The sequence below is a fragment of the Pogona vitticeps genome, chromosome 6 (assembly GCF_051106095.1).
Source record: "Pogona vitticeps strain Pit_001003342236 chromosome 6, PviZW2.1, whole genome shotgun sequence".
NCBI classification, from domain to species: domain Eukaryota; kingdom Metazoa; phylum Chordata; class Lepidosauria; order Squamata; family Agamidae; genus Pogona; species Pogona vitticeps.
In genome coordinates, this window is record NC_135788.1 from 104,652,968 (window position 1) to 104,676,982 (window position 24,015).

At 43.4% G+C, this 24,015-nt stretch overlaps 1 protein-coding gene across 1 annotated transcript; it reads right to left on the reverse strand.

The window, feature by feature from the left end:
• Nucleotides 1–1,233: 1,233 nt before the first annotated feature.
• LOC110086459 (uncharacterized) lies at nucleotides 1,234–18,688 on the reverse strand. Its single transcript, XM_020807389.3, has 10 exons — nucleotides 18,479–18,688; nucleotides 15,617–15,643; nucleotides 14,215–14,532; nucleotides 12,371–12,481; nucleotides 10,749–11,063; nucleotides 8,974–9,174; nucleotides 6,969–7,283; nucleotides 3,890–5,320; nucleotides 3,453–3,608; nucleotides 1,234–2,443 (listed from the first exon to the last, which is right to left on the reverse strand). The coding sequence occupies exons 1-10, from the start codon at nucleotides 18,501–18,503 to the stop codon at nucleotides 2,031–2,033; spliced, it is 3,312 nt and encodes a 1,103-aa protein (XP_020663048.3). The 5' UTR covers nucleotides 18,504–18,688; the 3' UTR covers nucleotides 1,234–2,030.
• Between the last annotated feature and the right edge of the window lie 5,327 nt (nucleotides 18,689–24,015).

Below are 24,015 nucleotides of genomic sequence, written 5' to 3' on the forward strand. Positions count from 1 at the left end.
CTAACTGGCAGTTGCTATCTAGGGTTTCAGACAGAATTCTTTTACAACCCTAACTGAAGATGCTGGAGAGTCAACCCAGAACTTTATGCAGACAAAGTCTGTGCTCTGCCATTGTGCAGTGGTCCCCTCTCAGTATAACAACAACAATTGACCATCAAGTCAATTTTGACTCACAGCAACTCTTTCCAGAGTTTTCTAGGTACGGAATACTCAGAAGTGTTTTACCCTTCCCTTCTTCTGGGGCACTCTGGAATTGTGCAGTTTTTCCTAGGCCATGTAGACTAGCTGTACTCCCTGGAGGCATAGTGAGGAATCAAACTCCCTAGCTCTGGCTTCACAGCCAAATACTTAAACCCCTGAGCTATCTCAATATTCTTTAGTGGTCTTTCATTTGGTAGTACAGGCTTTTACTGGATAAACACACTTGAGGATCCTCCATCCGAAACCTTCCTAGGTCATGTGCCTTCTTTCTTTTTTAATTACAGTGGTGCCTCGCTAGACAGTTACCTTGTATGACAGTTTTTTCACTAGACATTGGCTTTTTGCGATTGCTATAGCGATTCGCAAAACAGTGATTCCTATGGGAGAATTTCGTTGGACAATGTTTGGTCGCTGCTTTGCAAACCGATTTTCGCTAGACAACGATTTTGACAGCTTCCTCTGCTTGCAAAACAGGTGTTTTTGGGGAATTAAGCTTCGCAAGACAGCGATTTAAACAGCTGATCGGTGGTTCGCAAAGCGGCTTTCCTATGGCCGATCTTCACTGGACAATGACGATTCTTCCCCATTGGAATGCATTAAACAGGTTTCAATGTATTCCAATGGGGAAATGCTTTTCACTAGACAATGATTTCGCTAAACAGCGATTTCAGTGGAACAGATTATTATCGTCTACCGAGGCACCACTGTACAGAAGACCTATGAAGGCTACAAAAATACTTTGATTGGTATGGCTAGGAACCACCTGTCTGGAGTTATCCCTGAATCTTTGCCTTTTGTGGCTTGGTAACCTGCTGCATCACTTTTCAATTACCTACATTCTGCATTTTGACTGGTTCTCAAATGTCAGCTTTCAGTTATTGTATTTCATAACACAATGGTTTAAATGCTGGCACTCTGATTGGATTTGTACACCGTTAGCATTTTGTGAGATGGCTTGTGAAGGCAAAATCTTCCAATTAAGATAAGAAAATACTGTAAGACAGAGAAGGAAAACAAATTAAAAAGAAAATATTAGGTCTTCAGAGAAATATATTTTTCTGGTTGGTGTAGGTAGCTTGTCTACTGTTACCTTCTGTGCAACTTCTTTGTTATTCTGAACAGGCTAAAATAGTGGACATATTACTAAAGGGAATTACCATCAATGCTAGCTTCCAGATGGCTCCAGTCACAGATATAAAATGACATCATATGCAACTGCTTCTTTACATGGAAAGTTTCCATGGGCAGATGACGCAGGAAAATCAGTCAGGAAAGATCTGAATGTAAAAATCTGATATATTTTAAGAGAAAACAGCAATCAGCCTATTAGCTCACTAATTCCCCTTCAACTTCATCCAGTTCAGTTTAAAATTTCTCTTAAACACAATCCTGCACCCATCTCTGAGGTTTCTATCTTTCAGACATACCTGTTTTCTGACTGAGTTTATTTGATCCAGCAGTTCCTTTGATTTGCAGACATCTTCAAATATACATGATGCAGAAACACCCTGACATGTTCCTCTAGTTATTTAAACTGGAAAAACTTAGAATTTTCCAAGCAAGGAGATACGTTTGATACAAAATTAGTCCTGAGAACCTAATGGATGTCTTTAAAACACCAGGTCATGCTGTCGAAATGTGCTAAGCTGTTGTAATCTTTAGTCTCTCTCTGCAATGTGAATTACCTCTGCTTCCGGCACATTTAATAAGACTGTATGGGAGAACTTGACAAGTGAGCACATTTCACAGTTGAGTTTGACTAGATGGTGTTTCTTTCCAATCTCTATGGTTTGAGGAGCAACTTCTTTGGCTTTCAGGAAGTCCTGTTTTCATTTTAGGGGCAGCTGGTTCAGCAGCAGGTCCTCATCCTGCCTAAATGAGGCTGAGGAGGACTGGGCTGGAGCTGGCTGTACTAGGATGGGCAGAATCTTTACCAGATGGTGCACAGAGGCTGCTAACTCTGCCAAACTGCGGGCCACAGCCTCCAGTTGGAAGCCCTGATGATGAATGGCAGAGGAAAGTGAGCCCAGTTCCCCGTGGAGACCTTCCATGGCATGGGCCAATTTTCCCAGGGCAGGTGGTGAACAGCCGCAGCCTTGGTCTTCCCCCACTGGCTCGTTTTTAATGGGGCAACCAGGAGATGCCTTGCTAGGTTTAGGATGATGAGTGACAGCCTCAGCAGATGAAATGTTTGGACCTGGTGCTTCAGTCGGGTCTGGTGCAGAGGTGGCATCTGGGTAGCCTGAGAAGACAGAATAGAATCAATGACTGCATTGTGCCCCAAATACTCTAACCACAATATTACTTATACAGTGGTACCTCGACTTACTAACTTAATCCGTATTGGAACAGCGTTTGTATGTCGAAAAGTTCATAAGTTGAGGCAGGATTTCCCATAGGAATGCACTGAAAACTATTTAATCCATTCAGGCTGTTTTTCGTTCATATGTCGAGGCCCTGTTCGTAAGTAGAGGCATTAGTTCCCATAGGAACTAATGCAAAGCCGGTTAATCTGTACTCTACTACTAGGGAGAGAATTTTTTTTCTTCTTCTTTTGACCTAAGATGAACTTAGGTCAAAAAAAGAGCAGGAAAGCTTTCTTTTTGGTTCGTAAGTTGAGGCTTTGTTCATAAGTCGAAGCAACATTTTGTGAATGGAGCCGTTCGTATCTCAAAACATTCGCAAGTGGAGACGTTTGTAAGTCGAGGTACCACTGTAGTAATAATGTTCTGTCAAGTCAATTTTAACTTATGGCAACCCTTTCTAGGGGTTTCTATGTACTGTATAAAGTACTCAGAAGTACCATTATTACCTCCTGGGGGCACTTTGGGGCTGCATAGCTTGCGAAAGGTGACACAGACTGCCTTTTCTCCCATAAGACATAGTGGGGAATCGAACTCCCAGCCTCTAGCGCCACAGCAAGGCACCGAACTCAATGAATGATCCACCCAGTGGGTAGGAAACAGTTCCAGTGAGTAAGTCTACATGGAGATGAAGCTGTGCAGTTGTCTGGATGGTCAATAGGCATAGTCAAAGATGTAAAAATGGGAAATTATTCTGTGGAGAGAAGAGTCCAGTCCTTGCCTACAGGGCTTAAGCCTTGGCCAGTGGGGCAACTGGGATGTCATTCTAAGGCTCTGAACTATACAATTTATTTGAAATAAGGTGGGGAGGATGTTAAAGAGGTCTTCAGCTAAAGGCCTTTCCCCTAGTTTTAATACCAAGAGCTTGTCTTAGAAGTAGCTACTTACTCATCCCATTTTCTGAATCTCCGGAGCTCACCAAACCATCCTGCAGCAGCTCACCAATGGCAGCTGCATGTGACACTGGCCTTTGGGGAAGATCAGTTGTTTTGTGAACATCTGTTGCATCCAAAGTGCTCAAGGTATTCAGAATGAAGGCTGATGCTGGTGCAAAATAGAGAAAACATGGTTAACACAAATTTAAAATGGAGGCTTCCTTGTCTGTCCTCTCTCCACCCTGGGATTTCATTCTGGGGGGAAAAGGCAAGTAAATGAATGAGCGGGCAGATACTGCTGCTCCTGCTGTTGTCCACCTATCTGCCTTTTCTTCTGTGGTAGTAGTGAGGAGGAGGACAAGGAGCAGCCTTAGCTCATGGGAAAAGGGGGCTAACAAAGATATCTGCTCCCTCCCAAAATCTTACTACTGTCTCCAGGCAGTTTCTCACCCATGGGCTTCACAGTCTGGAGATCTATGTTCTGTGCTTCTTGTTGACGCTGACTGGTGTTCTCTTCTGAGTTAAAAATTTGGGGGTTGACCGTTTCCAAACGATCCCTAGATTGTTCTTTCTCTGTGGTTGTTGCCAGATCCATTCCCACTTTAACACCTAGGCTGTTTGAGAAAAGGACAAACTCCTTTGCTACATTCGTGGTTGTCTCCAACTCTCCCTCAGGTTCCTGAAGCCATCCTGCGATGGTAGGCTGATTTTCATCTGAGGAGTTGATGGGTTCTGTGTTCTGTGTGACTGAAGGCCCTTCAGCTGTATGGTCCCCATGGAGAGAAGGCACCACATCTGTCACAGACTTTAGGCCTTGTGTAGCTGTGGGGTGTTCTGTTCCTGATGGGCTTACTGTTTCATTTTCTCTCTCAAATTCCAGATTGCCCTGGTCTAAAGACGACAGGGACTCAATGGATGTGGAGGTGGGCTTTTGCTCCCGTTTGTGTGAGGCTGTCCGTGTGTTTGTGGAGCTGGTTGATGCTGTTTCCTGAACCATTTCCAGCATCTCTGTATTAGGTATTGTTTTATCCGTGTCCCAGTGGATTGTTGTTTCAGTTACACTTTTAGATTCCAAATCCTTTGTGGTTGAGGACGATTGAGATTTGACTGAAGGGTGGATGGGTTCTTGTTCCCCTGTGTATGTGTATGTTGTTGTCCTGGCATGGCTGGTTGGTACCATCATCTCTGGAGCAGGAGTTGTGGGGTGTTCTGTTCCTAATGAGTTTGTTGTCTCAGTTTTTCTCTCAGATTCCAGATCTCCCTTGCTTAAAGGATGCAGAAATGTAACAGAGTGGGAGGTGGGGTTTTGTTCCCCTATGTGTGGGGGTATGCTTGTCTTTAGGAAGCTGCTTGATTCCACATCCTGAACATTTTCTATGATTTCTGGATTAAGCACTGTTTTATCCATATTCCCTTGGGTTGCTGTCTCAATTTCATTTTCGGATTCTAGATTCCACACAGCTGAGGATGGCTGAAACTCAACTGAGGGGTATGTAGGGTTTTGCACCGATTTGTGAGTTATCACCCTTGTATTTGGAGGAGTGGTTGACTCTATTTCCTCGATGTGCTGCTGAATTACAGGATTAATAGTTGTTTCGACTATGTCCATGGAGTTTATTGGCTTTCTGTTCTTTTCCTGTTCTAGCTCCACATTTTGTGTGGCTATAAGTGGTTCAGTAGGGTATGTTGGATGGAATGACTCCGTTTCCCATTCATCTGGAAAACTCTGAGTGGCTGTGGTGGCTTCAAAAGCATGCAACATGATATGTACCCCCAGCTTCTCTACAGATCTTGTACTTTGTGTAGTGGTGGTAGTGGTGGTGGATCTCGCTATATTTGAATCACTGGTTGGCTTCAACAATGACAGGCGCTTCCATTTGCCTGAGAAAACAAAAGACAAAATGCCAAAAGCATTTTAGCAGCCTTTCCTTATCCCCCAGCCATTATCAGCTCTCAGCATTCTGTATAAAATACAATGCCCTGGGTTCTCTAGAAGGGAGCCTTGGCATTTAAGTAGGTATAAAACCAATACAGTATATATTTGTGAAATACTGTAGGATCCCCATATCTACAGGACTGGTATCCATGGTTTCACTTATCCGTACTCTAAAAATATTTAAAATATTAAAAGAAAAAAGTAGAAATACATAATTTCACTATGTATTTACCAGAACTGGATACTAAAGGGAGCCAGAGACCATGCTATGTATTCTTGTTGTTGGAATACATAGCATGGTTTCTTGCTCCCTATGTTTGTTTGTTTGTTTGTTTGTTTGTTTGTTTGTTTGTTTGTTTGTTTGTTTGTTCGTTCGTTCGTTCGTTCGTTCGTTCGTTCGTTCGTTCGTTCGTTCGTTTATTTGTTATTTCAATTGAAAGCCTTCTGGAAGAGGAAGGTTTTGACCTGGTGCCGAAATGTTGTCAGCTTCAGACAAATCTCAATTGGGATGGCATTCCATAATCTGGGGGCAGCTGCCAAAAAGGTCCTTTGTCTATAAGCCATCCCTCTTACCTCCTTGAGGGACGGCTCTTTCAAAAGGGCCCTCTGACTAGATCTTAACTGCCGGGTAGGTTCATATGGAAGGAGCCAGTCCAGGTATCCAGGACGCAAGCCGTTTAGGGCTTTATATGTCAAAAGAAGCACTTTGAATTGGGCCCGGGCAGCAACTGGTAGCCAATGTAATTTAAACATAATCAGCTTGATGTGTTCCCTAGTGGCCCCACCACTCACCAGCCGTGCAGCTCAATTCTGGACCAGTTGCAGTTGCCGGACTGTCTTCAAAGGCAGCCCCATGTAGAGCGCATTGCAGTAATCTATGTGATATGTTACCAGTGTGTGTGTAACTGTCATGAGACTCCACTCATCCAGGTAGGGCCATAGCTGGTATAATTTCCACAGCTGAAGGAAGGCACCCCTGGCCACTGAGTCCACCTGGGCTTCCAGAGTTAGACTGGGGTCCAGGAGCACCCCCAGGCTGTGGACCCTGTCCAGTTCTAGTAATACATAGTGAAAATATTTTTTGTATGTTTGCCCTTAACATTTTGTATAATGTTAGCCGCCTGGAGTGATCTGGTAGTCCAGATAGGCGGGGTACAAATCAAATCAAATCAAATCAAATGAATGAATGAATGAATGAATAAATAAATAAATAAATAAATAAATAAATAAATAAATAAATAAATAAATAAATAAATAAATAAATAAATAAATAAATAAATAAAAATACCCACAGTTTTCAGAAACTGCACGAGGGGGTTAGAAGCAATCCCCCAGGGGTATAGGAATCCTACTGTAGATTTATTTGGAATAAAATGTTGAGATTAGTCCCTAAAACCAAACTAGGTTCTACCCTGCTTAGAGCATTGTTACTACAACCCCACCCCCAAAGTCTGAACTTTTCATTGCCTTGTTTTGTAAACTCAGACCAAAACAACCAATTGTTGGTTTCTTCCTGAAAAACAACATTTCTGGTCATTCCCAAGAACCAGGTCAATGGGCTCTCTGAAGGATAGAAATTAGGTAGTTCCCCACCTGTGCAGATGACAGAAGCATCCTCATGGTGATTGCAGTTGTGCTTTCCCCAAGGTTGGGAGCGACAGCGCCGCAGAGTGAATTCTGACCCAGTGCAGTTGACATCATCCAACCAAATAGGACCAGATCCTGGTCCATAACGTGAATTACCAGGACTGAGAAGAGGGGCCCCACAGCCCAACTCACGACACACCACGGCTGCATCCACTAGATCCCAGCCATCATCACACACTGTTCCCCAACGATCTTTATAGAGAACCTCCACTCGCCCAGCACAAGATCCAGGGCCTCCTACCAGTCGCACTCGCCATTGGCCTAAAATGGCAAATGATTAGACAACGAAAAGAGTCAAAGTCCTGCACATCACAGATTGCTTCTTCATTAACCACAGTGTTTCCCTTTTGGGGCTGTCTTGTCATCATAGACACCGTCAAAGGTCTATATTTCATTTACACACAAACATAACCCATTCTAAGGTATCCAGATACCATGATCGTGCAGCCCTTGGCTTCTGGGAGAGGCACACATTCTGTACCCAGACATGACAGAGAGGATCCATAAACGGATCTTCCAGCATTTTGTTTTCTCCTCAAATACAACGGGGGGGGGGGGATTTGTTGTGATAGCAGTCCTAGGGGAATCTTTACATTTGACCATGCAGTTGTGGGTTTTGTATCTACATAACATGCACAAGGCTGTTCTTCTTAGCCTTGTAGAACAATACAAATGGGGAACCCAGGCATCTCTTCGGTTGCCTAAGGAAACTGGTAGGCTCTTGACACTTCAATTCCTCTGTAAGTATTTGAGGAAAAAAATCAATAAAAATGATTACTGATTATGGCTCTCCACTTTTGTACACAGTCTGCCCCTAAGCAACTACAACTCAATGCCTATCTTTGTTTGGCTGGCAAAGTGCCGAGAAGGCAGTGGCCAGAGACAACAGCAGAACTCTGGCAGAACTGGGTGGGAAAAGACACTCTGCCAGATATCGAGGTCCTAAACCGCTTAGGGCTTTATATGTAATTGTAAGAACTTTGAAATCAACGCAGAAACAAATGGGGAGCCAATGCAAGGCGGTTTCATATAGAGCGCATGACAGTAGTCTAATCTTGAGACTATGAGCTCATGGGCCAAAGTGGTGAGCACCCCCACATCAAGACAGGGATGCAGCTGGGCAATCCGCTGAAGGTGGAAATGTGCGTAATGAACCACTGACGACACCTGGGTCTCCATGGTGAGCGCCGGGTCCAGATGTATACCCAAACTGCGAACCTCACTCTTGGTGGTAAGAGTCACCGCCCCCCCCCAAAGGAGAAGGTGTTTTCCAGACCACTGATGTCTGGGGCACCCACCCGAAGGACCTCTGTCTTGCACGGATTCAGCCTCAGTCCATTCACTTGCATCCATTGCTGAACAGCCCCCAGGAAGTGCTCAAGGGACGAAACAGCATCCACTCGTTTTTGAAAAAAGGAGATGTAGAGCCTCCCTCAGTAGGTAATCAAAGAGGGTGGCCAATATTGTTTCTGTGCCGCGGCACGGCTTGAAGCTTGACTGGAATGGATCCAGGGCATTGGTTTCATCCAGAAGAGCCTGCAGCTGATTGGCTACCACCCTCTCAACTACCTTGCTGAGAAAAGAAACATTGGTGACGGGCCTATAATTACCAATATTGTTCGCCACCAAGCTCAGTTTCTTCCTAATGGACCTAATGAGTGTCTCCTTGAGGGCAACGGGAACCTTGTCCTCCTGGAGAGACCCATTAATTATTGCCGTAGCCCAATCAGATGTTATAGGCCTGGCTGCTTTGTTTAGCCAGGCCGGGCAAGGGTTAAGGGAGGAGGTGGTGGCGTGACAGCGGTCAAGCACTCTGTCCACCATGTCTGAAGTCACAGGCTGAAAGTGGTGAAGTCTCATTGGGCGAGACGGAGCGCTGGACGTCTCAATAGTACTTCAATGTTTTGCAGTCTGCAATGGAGGCAAATGCCTTTTTCTGGCTGCTACTCACCACCCAGTATTTCTTCTGAAGCATGTCCCTTTGGGCTCTCCTGTGTGTGTGATACTTCATTAGCCACAGGCTCTTCTTGGCCTCTTGTAGGGCGAACAGGACGCGGGATTCTCTTTGGAGCTAGCGACCTGGATCTCTGAGGTGCCACGGTTCTTGAGAGCATCGCCATGTGTTCTTCGACCATGGCCAGGGGCATTTCGCCTGTGGTGAGAAGGTAAATCAGGTAACAGACTCAGTTGAGTCAAAGAAGCTGCAATGCAACTAATATCTCAAATGGTGTTTTAGAGCAGTAGTATTCGGTGTATAAGTGTTAATTATTGCTATGGCTTGAATACGTATATATATAAATATGGTACAGTGGTGCCTCGCTTAACGAGTGCCTGGTTCAGCAATGAATTCGCATAACAATGGCCTTTGCTGGAAATTTTGCCGCCTCACCTAACGATGTTTCCTATGGGGGATTTTCGCATAATGATGTTTGGGACCTTGCTTCACTTAACGATGACAGTTTTAGGTCCCCTGTTTCGCTTAACTTTTTTTTGACAGCACTGTTTTCGCTATTTAAAAATATTCTAAAATGTTTAAAATGCTTGGAATCATTAGTGCACCTAATAAAACCTTTGTTAAAGTAATTTGGCTTCGTTTTGAGTCTTTTTGAATTTTTGGTGATTTTTTTTCACCATTGAAATGTATTGAATAGGCTCCTATTGGAACGGATTAACCAGTTTTCAATGCATTCCTATGGGAAATGGTGTTTCGCTTAACGATGTTTTCACATAACGATGTTTTTAATGGAACCAATTAACATCGTTATGCGAGGCACCACTGTATATCTAAGACATATTCCGAAAGTATGTTTGAAAGCATAGAGAAGTCTATGCATGGTGGAAATGTGAGGATGCGCATAAGCCCTGCCCTCCAGCCTTTCTGCAGCTGTCCACTTCTGACAAGCAGCTGGTAACTGTATTCAGCTGAATGTCCAGACAAATGTCCGAACCCAAATAAGAAAGGGCACCCAACCACTTAAATGTGAGTAGTCAAATGTGCTTACAGAGTTGTCTTAAATTCTTGACATTCATCACATGAAGTTGAGACTGACCTCTATGGAAGTGTGGGAGATGGAAGTGGAGCTTATTTGCACAATCCTGACCCCACTACGCATCTATCATCCGCAAGGTATAATTGTCCATATATATGTTTCAGAACTGCAACTACCAGAATTTCCCAGGCAGCATGGCCACTGGTAGTCCAAAAGCACAAATAATACCCAATTTCTGATTTTGAAAGCATTTTTTTTTTGTTTACCAAACAACCCCCTTGCATCATGGGCAATGTTTGAATACCCTTAGAACACCAAGGCATGTTTAAACTATACATATGGCTTCACACAAAAAATTCTTCAGAATAATTCAGAGAGATGATGTGATAAATCCATTAGAGTTGTTTAGGTTTTTGCCCATTCACGGAAGTAAAGTTCCTAGATTTCCTTCGGAGCTATCACTATCATTATCATGGGCTATCAAGTAAATTCAGATTCATGGTGACCATTTTCCGGGTCTTCCAGGTAGAGAGTACTCAGAAGTGGTTTGCCATTCCCTTCTTCTGGGGGCATCCTAGAACTATGCAGCTTGGACAAGGCCACACAGGCTGGCTCTACTTGCGGAAGGCATAGTGGTGAATCAGACCATGTACCCAAGCCACTGATCTATCCATCCAGTCTGGGACCCATGTATGACCAATAAACCAGTAATACCTCTATGCTATGCCAGTCTCACCTGAACAGACAGCTCCAGCATCTTCACTATGTCGGCAGTTGTTTGTCCCCCAAGGGCTGGTATGACACTCTGCCAAAGTTGACTCTTCTCCTTGGCACTGTACATCATCCAACCAGATGACACTATTTCCCTCACCAAAGAAAGCACCACCTGGTGCTGCCAGAGCCTCTCCACAGTCCAGTGCTCGGCAGACCACAGCAACATCTAGAAGGTCCCACATGTCATCACACACTGTTCCCCACTGCCCTTCATGAAAGATCTCTAGCCGGCCAGAACAGTGGCTTCGGCCGCCCACAAGGCGCAGAGAAGGAGACCCTGCATGAGGAAAGAGAAGTGTGGTTTAAGAAAGGCTATAGCTGGAGAGCTGAAGTTAGGGTATTTATTTATTTATTGGTTAGTTTTATCCATTTAATTGACATCCTGCCTTTCCCTTAAACCTGGGACTCCAGGCAGCTTGTAACAAGATCGCAATATGTACCAATACAAAACAGCATGAATATAGGCCAAAATTCTGTTGTGTAGTGTAAGCCCCTGCCACCATTCTTGGGGTTCCGCGTATACATATGTGCTCACAGGCCCCCAGGAATCATGGTGGGGGCTATTTATTTATCAGTGCATGAACAGACCAAAACTTTTGATTTTGCTTACATTATGCAACAGAACTTTGGACATAATATTAAAATGCATTGAAAAAAATGATGTTACTTAAATATCGCTTGATTAAACGCAGAACCATTAAAAAGCACAGCAACCAGGGACTGGGCTCCTATAACTCTGCAGCTGACATATTTCCAAAAGTTTGCCTGAAATTTTTCTTAAAATCTTCATTGAGCAAAGCCTTTCAGCATAGTCCTGCCCCCCCATATCTCATCCCAACAGATTTTTCTGCATACATTCTTCCTAATTTCTGTTTTAGCCTTAAAACAAATCCACCCAGGAGAACCACCTTTCCCAAGAGATTCAAGTCAAAAATGCTTCTTGGGGCAAATAAATGACTCTCCCAGATCAAAATCTACCCTGTTAGGCTGAGCACGCTTATAGAGAGAAGACATACGGGCTTTCTGAGCATGGTTCAGCACAGTCGCCCTCTTCCGTACTTCCATTGCTCCTAATCTGGAGATGGACGTTGCAACACTGGCTGAACAGGGAGTGATGGATTTCAGCAATACAGTGGTGTCTCGCTTAATGAGGATAATCCGTTCCAGCAAAATCGCTGTAGAGCAAAATCCTTGTTAAGCGAAATAAAAAAATCCCATTGAAACACATTGAAAACCCGTTCAATGCATTCCAATGGGCTGAATAACTCACCGTTCAGCGAAGATCCTCCATAGGGGTGGCCATTTTTGGTGCCTCTAAAGCGAGGAATCCATCCAAAAACACAGTGGGGAGCCATTTTACACAGCGGGTGGCCATTTTGAAGCCGCGGATCAGCTGTTTTAAAAACGTCATCTAGCAAAGAATCAGTTCCCCAAGCAGGGAACCGATCGTCAGGAAGCAAATTTTGCCTATTAAAACATTGTTTTGTGATCGCAAAAGCGATTGCAAAACAATCGTTATATAGCAGTTTCGTCGTTCAATGAGGCAATCGTTAAGCGAGGCACCACTGTGCTCTGCATACTCACCCTCAGCAGGTGTAGGAGATAAATGAGGTCCTGTTTCAGTTACTTCCTCTAGTTGGCCCCTCCTGAAAGCCGTGGGAGGGGGTGCAGCAGTGAAAGGAGGGAAGCGCTGTTCTGTATAAGAGACACGAGAAGAGAAATTGAGAGCAAGTTCTTGGCCCAGGGGCCCGCAATGAATTACAGAATACCCAGATTCCACTTTTATTTAGGGACAGAAAAATCAGTGGTTACTGAAGGCCAGCTTTTGAAGTCCAGTTCCCTGTTCATCATATCCAAACCTCACATGCAACCTGTCATTTAAAGCTGATGCTATATTCTTCCATAAATCCAAAAAAAAGGGGAGGGGTGTGGTGTGTGGTCCCTTCAAGGGAGTGCTGAAGTTGGCCTTTTTCATATAAATTGCTCTGTTATTTTTTTTTATTTGCTTGTTTTCTTTATAGACTGTCCTTCTTCCAATAAAGAGGCCCAAAATGTTACACGTTTTAAAAAGCCCCCTCCCGAAAGCCACACTGGCTACACTGACTCTCCTTGTAACCTGCAACAAACAGGTCAACCCTCATTGTTCAACTACATACAGTACTAAGCAGTAATTTAATGTCTTTTACCTCAGGGGCAAACAAAGCATGATACACAGGCTGCACACGCCCTCCTGAGCCCCATCATGTAAAAGTAAAAAAAATGCCTCCCAATAAAACAGGCTTTTCTATTCCTGGAGGCCAGTTTTACTTCCGGGTGCTGTTGAGTTGGTCCCTTAAGTCCTCCCAGACTCCATAACTTCCAAAGGTTGAATCTGGAAATGAAAATTTGGACACTCACTTTGTTCTTTTTCTTTATATTCCTTTATATTTTTTAAACATTTTTATTCATGTATATCTCCAGGCTCAGTGCAACCTGTGGGAAATGCTAGGGCTGAATTGTTGACTCTGTGTAGTTGATCCACCTCTACTTTCCTTGGGATCTGCTTTAAATCAGACATAACAGAGAACATCTCTTTGCTTTCAGGAAGTCTCTGGAACAAGCAGATGCCTTCAAAAATATTTGGGTAAAGACTTTAGCAGGGGAAAAAAGTAAGAGCTTCTGTTTTTGAGGGCCTCAAGTCCTGTCCAGTTTGCAAATTCATTCTTTTCTACCTAAGAGGTGTCTCCTCTTCTTCAGCTGTTTGGATCTCAGATGGGTTGTTCCATCAAGTTGATTCTGATTTATACCCTGTTTCCTCGAAAATAAGACCTAACCTGAAAATAAGCCCTAGTATGATTTTTCAGGATGCTTGTAATATAAGCCCTACCCCTAAAATAAGCCCTAGTTAAGTGAAACCCCGCCCTCCACCCTTGTGCAGCAACCAGAAGAAGGCGACATGACTGTATTTGAATATATGTAGATTGTTGTACAGGAAAAAATAAAACATCCCCTGCAAATAAACCCTAATGTGGTTTTTGGAGCAAAGATTAATATAAGACCCTGTCTTTCAGGGAAACATGGTAGTAAAATGAATTACAGGCCTCCAAAAAGTCCTACCATTAACAACCCTATTCAGTCTTACAAACTAAACATCTGAAATAGAGGTTAGCAAATATTACTGTGATCTGAAGAATGTTGCTTGTTCCTCACAGTGCTCACTTCATATGCAGAAGGATGCTGATGCTGAAACCATTTCCTTTGAACTGGAAGCGTATAATGTCAGTGTTGTAGAGTTACAGTTACATGAAACTGAGGGAAATCCACTCTGCACCTCACATATTCTAGGGATGTTGCTAATATCTTTTCACTCATATGGAACTGTGTGGCAAGATATTTATCCCTCTTCACATCTTGTGGAGGCAACCTCAGTGTGAACGCAAGAGTCTCACCTGAGCAGATGACACTGGCGTCCTCCTCATGGGTGCAGACATGCCTACGAAAGCCAAGGTGGCGGCAGGAGTGGAGGTGCCACTCGGTACCCACACAACGCACCTCGTTCAGCCAGATGGGGCCAGCTCCTTCCCCGAACCAAGCCCCGTGGGGAGCTGAAAGGGCTTCTCCGCAGTCCAGCTCTCGGCATACCACGGCTGCATCCCGCATGTCCCAGTCATCGTCACACACCGTTCCCCATTTGCCTTGGTGAAAAAGTTCCACCCGTCCCACGCAGAGGTTCGGGCCTCCAATTAAACGTACTGGGAATGAGCCTGCTGGGAGAAAAGGGTCACTAAAGTGACATAGATACCAACATGTCTGTCCCTCCCAATTTAATCAGGAGGCATAGACATTTGATATACCACCTTCCTACTTAATTGTGAAACCTCTCAAACCTGTCCTCAAACTTTTTTCACTTCCATTCAGATTTCTTAAACAATGTTATTGGCTCTCAAGACAATGATCACAAAGCTCAGAACTAGCTAGATTAAAGCAATGTGACAATCAAACCTCTCTCTCAGCTGAATGTTCACAAAACCATGAATGGGTAAGTGTGCTGCCTTACAACATGATTGAAGGGCACGGCTGGTACTTTTTCTGGCCTCCATCTCCCTGCCTTTTCTCCCTGAGAATTACTACCAGAGAGGAAACCTATTGCGTGTGATTAGGTCACGCTGCAACAACATGGATGCACCCTTGATCATCCTGGGGGGCTACAGTATGCAAGAAAGTGGGGTAATCCATGTGGTGTATATCTCATTATGTAAAGTAAATTGGACCTGCAACGACTCTTGTTCAGGCTTGACCAACCCAGTTGTGCTCTCTTCCATGGTGTTTCCCTTTCATTCTTTCTCCTGCCGGTTTTCTCCATATTCCTCTCCCTCCATCCTACAGTCAACCATATTACCATAGTGACCAAACATGTCCAGTCCTCTTTTGACTGTGTGGGATTCTCCCCTCCAGTGGGATTGTGACGTTATCAAGTCATTGTCCAATTATAGCGCCCCTGACAGAGTTTTTGAGGTATGTTGAGATGTTCAATGAGTGATTGACTACTGCCACCACCTAGTGAATTTCTATGGTCAACCAGAGATTTGAACCCAGGTGTCCTGAGTATAATCACTACACTGGCTGCCCTCTTTTTGGATACCTAATATTTGAGCATATTAAAAAAATATTTTTCTTAACCTTTCCAAGGGACTGGTGCCTGCAACTTGTGTTTAGCTTGTGCGTTTTTTTGCCTGCATAAAGATCTACACTTGGAAAATTCAGCTCACTGCCAAATATAAATGATAACAACTTTCCATTTTAAGGTTCATAGGGGGGTGGAAAAAAGTAGAAGGATTCCTTCATTTTTACCTGTGGTGTGAAGACTCGTGAAAATAGCTGTGAAAACAAAATAAAATGTTACTAAAGAGTAAGAACAAGCTGAAGGCCATCCTATCATACATTTTGAGATGTGTTCTGAAGAGCAGGGCATATTGCCAAGCCAGATTATGTGTTCAGGAATAAATGTTCCTTTAGACTCACGGATAAGGCAGAGACAGTTGGAAGAATCTGCATACAACTAACAGCAGCAACAATAATAATATTTCAAGAATTAAATAGCTAGAATCCTATTGGTGTTCATGAAGGGTTTGCATATTCTGCCACAAATAATTGCAGCTAATTGCAAAGGTCTTGGGAAGCATCTCCTTTAAGTTACGTAAACCTTACATGGATGCTAGTATTAACCGTTGACTCCTATAATGCCTTACCAGCAGGAGTAAAATTGTGGAGACTACCATTACAGATTTAAAAAGTCTCTTGCCAAAATCCTGTTAATCAAAACTGTATGCACAAGGACACAAGTTTTTCCACTCAAATGTGCTGTCCCTTGTGTGACTGATACTTCCTAAAGGGGGAGTGTTTGTTCAATTTCCCTCACACAATCGTGTAAGTGAAGAAGATTCTATTTCTATTTTTACATTCTTGGCTTGCCTTCTTCTGGTTAACTGCTCTTTCCTAATTGATCCTCCTAATCATAGCTGATGGCATTATTTCTTGCATTCACTTGCACCCTACTTTTTGAAAGAGGTTGACTCCAAACTCTGAAGCAGTCTTAGAGTACAATCAGAAGGCTGCAGCAGTACATGGTCTAGAGTAGACATGGTCTAGAGGGGCGGGGTAAAAATCAAATAAATAAATAAATAAATGCCTGATCTCACCAGAAAGGGTGGCTTTAACAAAGTGCTTTGCCTTAAAGGGGTCCTTCCATCTGCTGGGGAATTGCTTCAACCCGGCCCCCAAAAGTAGATGTCTTACAGCTGGACCATAAAGGTCCACATTGGATATGACTTGGGATCAGGCTGGAACACATTTCCCCATGTGTCGTGTGATTTCTGGGAAATCGATTGCATTTGCCCACTCTACCAGTGGTTCAAACTGCAATCTGACAAAGTGGAACAAGTTCTGAGGCAGGCAGTAACGATGATCTGGGGGCTGGAAACTAAGCCCTAATGAGGAAAGACTGAAAGAACTGGTCCCGTTTAGCCTTGGGGAAAAAAAAAAAACAGAGTGGTGATACTTAAGTTATCAGCACCTGAATGTCTTATTCCTCCATTAGATATGTCAGATCTACCCTACCTCAAAAGCCCACTGTTGTGCCATGAGAGACTTATACAATGGCAAGGTGACACACAAGATTTTAGAGGAAGTATTTCATAAGAAATTTCCTCATAAATTGAGGAAACGTTTTCTATACCTATCTCAAGCTTTAAATATTGATCCAGAAGTAGCTAGGCTAAACCTAGCTACTTCTGGATTAATTTACAAACAACACACCTTGCTGAATGGATGTATGCTGAAGAGTGTCTCCCACCAGGACAAAACTCTAGGTGAAATTCTAGCTCAGAAATCACTTAATAGACTTTGAAGTGAAGTAGGAAGATCAAATAATAATCAAGGCTACTTGGATACAAGATGACTGTGGAGAAATGCAATCAATGCAGCAATTGTGTGCATACAATGTATGCCCCACCACAGGTACAAAATAAGATCTAGCAAATGACTGAGATATTGAAGTACCCTGCTTCTGAACAAAAATAGTCTAATTATCTTGATATTCTAATTTGTGTTTAATTTTAATTGTGCAATGCGAAGGAAGGAAGGAAGGAAGGAAGGAAGGAAGGAAGGAAGGAAGGAAGGAAGGAAGGAAGGAAGGAAGGAAGGAAGGAAGGAAGGTAGGTAGGTAGGTAGGTAGGTAGGTAGGTAGGTAGGTAGGTAGGTTCAATTTACCATGCTGCTATGTTCCAATTTTTTTTCTTTATGTTACAAAAAGACATTATTTTCTGGAAGGAACCCTGGTCAACACACTGCTCACATTATGCCTGTTGAGGAGGCAGGTCTTCACTAAAATGTGCTAGCATATACAAGTATTTTCCCATTTGTATCCCCACCCTTGACTCTCTAGCAAATTTTGAGAGACCCTCAACATATTTCATGTCAGCCGCATGTGCACAGACAGAGGCAAAATGCCAGTGCATTATTTTTCTTTCATTCCTTCACTCCTCATAAGAGGCAGTAAAATGTTGCAGAGTGGGGTTGAATTGCAGCATTTCCATAAAATTGCAATCAAATCTGTAAAGCGAATTGATATTCTCCAAGGTTTTTATTTTTATTTTTCAAGTCAACGATTACGGCGAGTTCACTAACATTCTCTTTAAGAAAGCAGTGAAAGACAAGGTATTGCAGATTAAATCACTGCAAGATGCAGCAGATTGAGAAAGGTTTTCAGCAAGGGATAACAACTGCGGGAAGAGAGGCATGAAGACAGAGCAGAGATGGGAAAAATTACTTTTTTGGACTACAAACCTTGGGATATTCAAACCGACCTGGCCAATGGTATTCTGGGAGTTATATTTAAAAAAAAATTCCCCCATCTCTGCTCCTAAGGGTCCCTGGTTTCCTATGTAAAATTGGAAGCTTTTGCTGCACTGATCCAAGAATAGGTTTCTTTGCAAGGTCTGTGAACAAAATACAGTTTTCCATGCAGAGGAGTTTTTTTTTTGGGGGGGGGAGAATCGTCAAACCTAGGCATCATGTTCCCCATCATTACTCACACTCACACCCACACTTCATAGCTCTGCTGGAGTCCAATCCAGCTGGTGGAAGATAAGTTCCCTTTGACAGCCTCAGCTGCCCACAAAGGAAAATTGTACTGCATCATAGAATGAGACTCACCCAAAAAGAAGAAGGAGCGTTGCATGGTGTTAATAACAGGATCGAGGGTCCCACTTGGCTGAGAGGGAATCAACTAGGCAGAGAGACTTTTAGTCAAGGCAAAGGGCCCAGCTAGTGAGTCAGGCAGGCCGAAAAGAAAGTGGGAAACACCCCTGCTCGCTCTGGGTCATGTAGCTTCCCATCTGCAGTCTGGGAAGCACAGAAAGAAAGAAAGAGGGAGGGAAGCGAGAGATGCAGACTAGGGGAGGCTGATAGGAGGAGTTCCCATCAGGCCCAGTCTGGGAGAACCACATCCAGGACATTCTCTGTGAGGATTTTCAGGCACCTCAGGAGTAGCATTTTTGCAGCAAAATGTGGTGTCCTCGGGTGGAGGGGAGGTCTATGAGGGGTTGCCAGCTCTCCCTGAAGAGGGTGTTAAGGCTCTTGTGTAATCCAATGCAATCTGCATTCCACTCTGCTTATGCCTCTCTGTGTTCAGAGCTGCCCTACCTACCCATCAGGCTGTTGTGGAGGAGCAGATGCAGGAGAGAAGTGATGGGAGTCCTTTAACTCTTCCTCCTGGTCCTTCCCACTGTCCCTCTCCACAGTTGGAGGTATCAGCTATCGTGCTATGCGACCCGTCCCCTAAATTAGCCTGTTGCCCTCAGGAATGGGGGCGGATGCTGTCGCATGGTCAGTGGTCAACAGGCAATCCTGTTGGCTTCTGGGTGTCGAATGGAGGGAGGGGCACTATCTGGTCCTTCACCTCAAGTAGCACAACCTTGTGCTACCCAGGACAGAAAGAAGGCAGAACCTACCCAGGTCTTCCTCACTTCACATCTCCAGGACGTTTTGCTGTTTCATGAAGAAGAGCAAATGGTCCCCACTTCCACCCACTCCATTCCCTCACAGGACCTAATATGCTGAATCCCTTTGCCATAAAGCAGAAACTCCCATGTACCTGTCTGCAGCCATGTCATTAAATATGCTATAACAACAAATCAAGTTACCTGCTGCCCTCTCATGATGTCCAAAACTAATTTCTTGAGGCAGCTGCCTTACTCATGGCATAGCTGACCCTGCCCATCAATCTCTTGCGTCTTTCATCCTCCTGCCTCATCTGCCTCTGATCCCTGCTTTGCACACCTTTCCTTTTTTGTAGTACATGGCTGTACACTCTCATCCCAGGCAAGGCAGCTGAGGATGCCAGCCTGGAAAGAGGCCAAGAGGTAGAAAACAAGGAACTGGGCTTTCCCAACAGTTGCTCCTTGGCTATGGAACAAACTGCCATCTGAAATCTGCCTGGCTCCTTCTCTGTCGATTTTCAAGAAATCACTAAAAACTCTTATGTGTCGGCAGGCTTTCCAAAACATCTCATCTGAGGAGACCACTGAATTAGCCAGTAACTTGTTTTAATTACCACCTACTTTTTAAATATTTTAAAAGTATTTTAAAATGTACTGTATTGTCAATTTTGTGTTCATTTGGAATTTCTAGTTACGTATGTTGTTATATTATTACTGTTGTATCTTCAACACTGTAAACCACACAGAATAGCCTTTATTCAGATGGGTGGTATGAAAGTTAAATAAACAAATGAATAAATAGACAAGTAAGTTGCAGGAGAGGCAGGGCTACTCCTTTCCTTTGCTTGCCTTTCTTTTTTTTTCACCTCTTCATCATCCTTTCACCTTCCAGAGCTCACATTCCACCACCCCACTGCCCATGAAATAAAATTCAACCATTGACTTTGGAAACCTTCAGCCTAACTTAGGCTGGCTTTGAGCCTAAGTAGATCACTGAAGAGCAGTGCCACAAATGACTTTATTCTTTATAGTTTACAAAAGTCCTGTACACGGGGACACACTCAAAAGTGAAAGACTCATCAATAATCAGCTTGTCATTCCGTGGGGCCACCAGAGTAGGCAAGCCACGTTTACCTGAAAAATGCTGCAAGAATAAAGAGTTAAATCAGAGTTTGGCAAATTAGTCATGTAGATGTTGAAGGGATTACAGTCCTGCAGGCTGACGGGAGTTGCAACATCTGGAGGGTCACATTTGGCCCAGTCCTCCCACTTCTTCAAACCAACTGGCAGATTCTCTCCTATACTGTATTACATAGTTTGTTCTTATCCGTTGCTTGTATCTCAAGTCAGCCTGGGGACAAGTCCCTCTGCCTCAGTTTCTCGCCTGTACAATGAGTTCTTACAATTATTGGCTTGCTCATTTAATGTGGGATAGAACGAATTGGAACTTTCCATGTTAATTATATTGGGGCTGAGTTCTTGGGGAGTAGTTGAGATACAAGAAAGCATAAAAGTTATCCAGACAGGGTAACATGCATCACAGTTCCTTTTCAGGTATCCAGATCTGTGGAAATCTTATCCTTTGTGACACTCTTAGGTTTCCTTCACACCCACACCAAGAGGAAATTTAGACTGATGCTCGCTGGTAGCACAGCGAGCAGGAGCAATAAGGCAAAGCCAACTCCATCCACAGGGGAAGCGTCACAGGAAATATGAGTCACACTCTTAATCCCAGCCAGGAGAGCCTGGGAACAGAGAAGCAGCTGGTCAGTTCTTGCATTTGGGAAAAGGCAAACAGAAACAGCCAGGCTGAGGTAGCAAGGGGGGTGGGGCCCACAAGGAAGACACTACCAGAGGCCCATCTGGAAGAAGGTGTTTTTATCTGGCAACCTCTGGATTCAGAGTGGCTGCCTCTAGTTTGGGAGATTCAACCCTTGTCCGAATTCCTGCACAATGAAAATTTCTGCTGCTGGCCCAGTTCGATGGTTTTTGGCACAATCACTGATAACCATAGCAACTCCGCATGATGTAGTCAAACATTCCAGGGTAACACAGAAAAGTGGCTAGCTACTTGAGATGGTTGAAGTCATGACCAGTAAAATCCAGAGGAGTGTATTGTTGCTAAGATCTTTGGTTACTCTATTTTTGTGTATATCAACATGCCTTTTTAGAAAGTCATTCAGCCCTATTTTCAGCATTTGGGTCTATGCTGCTGTACATACAAAATATTTATGTTTAATGTATTAATTGAATATACAGCCTAATCTCTGCCTTATAGGTCCAGGTTACAAAGAGTATCATTCTCTGCACTAATACAAAGTCAATCACAGTTTGGAATTTGGGGAAATCACTGCCAGATGTTAAAGAGAACACCTTCAGACTAAGCTTCAGCCTCAATACTTTAGTTTTTAAAATCGCTTTGAGCCTAGGGCACTATAATAAATTCCTGCATAGGGCAGTCCTTGATAACATTTCAGAAAGGTCAACTTATATGAGCAAGAGAATGGATAAGGTCCATACTTATGTATTTATTTATTTAATTTGTACCCCACCCATCTGGTCTATAAGACCACTCTAGGCGGCTTCCAATATAACATACTATTTAACAGAGTCTTTTTAAAAAATATAATTCCTTTCCTAAATTTCAATCCCAAAGTTTCCCCAAAGTAGCTTAGATTAGACACAATTCAACTATTCAAAGTGCTTTAAAAATGGGTTGAAACATACAAATGAAACTATATAAATGTTTTAAAATACATTTATTTATAAAACAACATGTTTCCAGAGTTTTACATCTTCTTAAATCTCACCCCAACCTCACTTCTTAATGCAATAGCAACCTCACCACACATTTACTTAACACACACACACACATGCAAACCACACACCTTTAGAAGTCACTCCTTTTGAATTACATGTTCATAACCCCTGGAGCAAAATCTTTCTATCAGAAATTAAGCACAAACTATATGGCTCCCTTGCCTCACTGACACCTTTATGTACCCTTGAAGGTTTATGGTATACTAACTTCCTTCCCCCCCACACACACCCCCTTTTCTCTTGGGAAAATTACATCAGGGCAAAATTTGATGAGATCCAGTTTTCCTTGGATTTTTTAAAATTGCTAACAGCACCTATGTAGCTGGGAAAATTGGGTAGGCTTAACTCCTTTCCCTGAGCCATTTCTCAACTTAATTAAATAAGTTTAAGAGCCAAGAGACTCTTTACCCAGCTGAAGACAAACCTGCAGGTAGGTGCCTGTACAAATGTTTTGCCCCATAGGGTAAGTAGGATGCATGTTTTAACAGAGCAAACTGTGTAAGGAGAAATATTAAAAACGTCAAATCCCAGTGGCATGTCCCCAGGCCAAATGCCCACCCATCTCTTGCTGTTACTGAGCTGCATAAAATCACACTGATTCCCAGTTTTGGAACTCTCACATGTCATTTGAATCTAGCCTTGACTCTCCCTCTGAACCAGACATCTGTGTCCCCTTTATGAGATTTTGCCAGGTCTTGGTCTTGCATGTGCAAGGTAAATGACCGGTGGAGGTCTCTCAAAACTGAGAATTCAGCAATACCAACCTTGGCCTTCCCTGCCCCCTCACACACACACACCTATCACATGCCAGGTCAACCACAAACAGTGAAATCCAGCATGGTTAGTGTGATGGTTTGGGGTTAGAAACAGGAGTGTGTACGACTGCAGCTGTCATTGGCTCTCATTGCTTCTACAGAAGAAATACTGATAGCAATTCAGATACTGAATTAATATTACTATGCAGCCAAAAAGTGTCTACTGGAAAGCAAGATGGAATTGCTTGCAGTTTCAGGCATATACGTATATAATGAGCCTCCCCAAAACAGAGTAAGAATTAAACATGCTTAGTGGTTGCAGAAATGCTGAGTGCCTGTAGTGGGAATGCAAGACAAGCAAATAAGCAAATGTTCAATGCTGCAGCCGTTTGTTGCTGTCCCATGCATCCAGAAGTGCTGATGAATTTGGTGGGGAATAAGAGTTTGTTGTCTAGTTATAGTATGCCAGATCTAACTACTTGATGCCTGAGGAGAGGATACGCCCTCTCCCACTGGTGTCCTCAGATACAACTGTTTCTGTTCTTTCATACAAGCAAATACCTACCATTCACTCGTCATCTGCAAGTACAGAGAATATAGCTGAGAATAGTACAGATAAAATTTCTTTGCTACACACGGCACCCCCTACTAACAGGCATTGTAAAGCAATGTGCATGGATATACTATGGCCTCCCCCTTGGGTCCTCCTTCTGTAGAGGTACACCTTCCTGCTGATAAGCTGAAGCACTTCATGAAGTGTTTTCGTGTGCACAGAGCACAACGTTTACTGTCTTTGCTGCTCATTTAGCACTTCAGGCTACTGTGTACTCCTGGTGAGGGACCAATACAACAAATCCGGCTAGACCTAAATAGGAAGGTGAAAGCATCATGTGCACACAAGTGATGGTTTCAGCTGCCACCGTGTCTTGACCAGTTAAATCCTGAATAGCTTATTCCCAATTTATCTAATATGATAAAGTACCAAGGAGAGCTTTTGTAATTTCCCCTTTGTAGGCTAAACTATGAGGGCTATTCCCACTGTGCTGGATAGAGTGCAAGACTAAGGAGACAAAGATTCAAATCAGCACTCACCCAGGGAAACTCATTGACAGGGCGGTGCCACAGTCAACCACTCAAATGTCTCCCGTACCTCAAAAACCCTCCTAGGACTGCCATT

Coding starts and splice junctions, on each gene's coding strand:
- LOC110086459 (XM_020807389.3), bottom strand. CDS start 18,503: ATGCAACGCTCCTTCTTCTTTTTGG. Junction 15,644..18,478: donor ACGCTCCTTCTTCTTTTTGG/GTGAGTCTCATT, acceptor TTGTTTTCACAG/CTATTTTCACGAGTCTTCAC. Junction 5,321..6,968: donor TGCTTCTGTCATCTGCACAG/GTGGGGAACTAC, acceptor TTGTTTTCTCAG/GCAAATGGAAGCGCCTGTCA.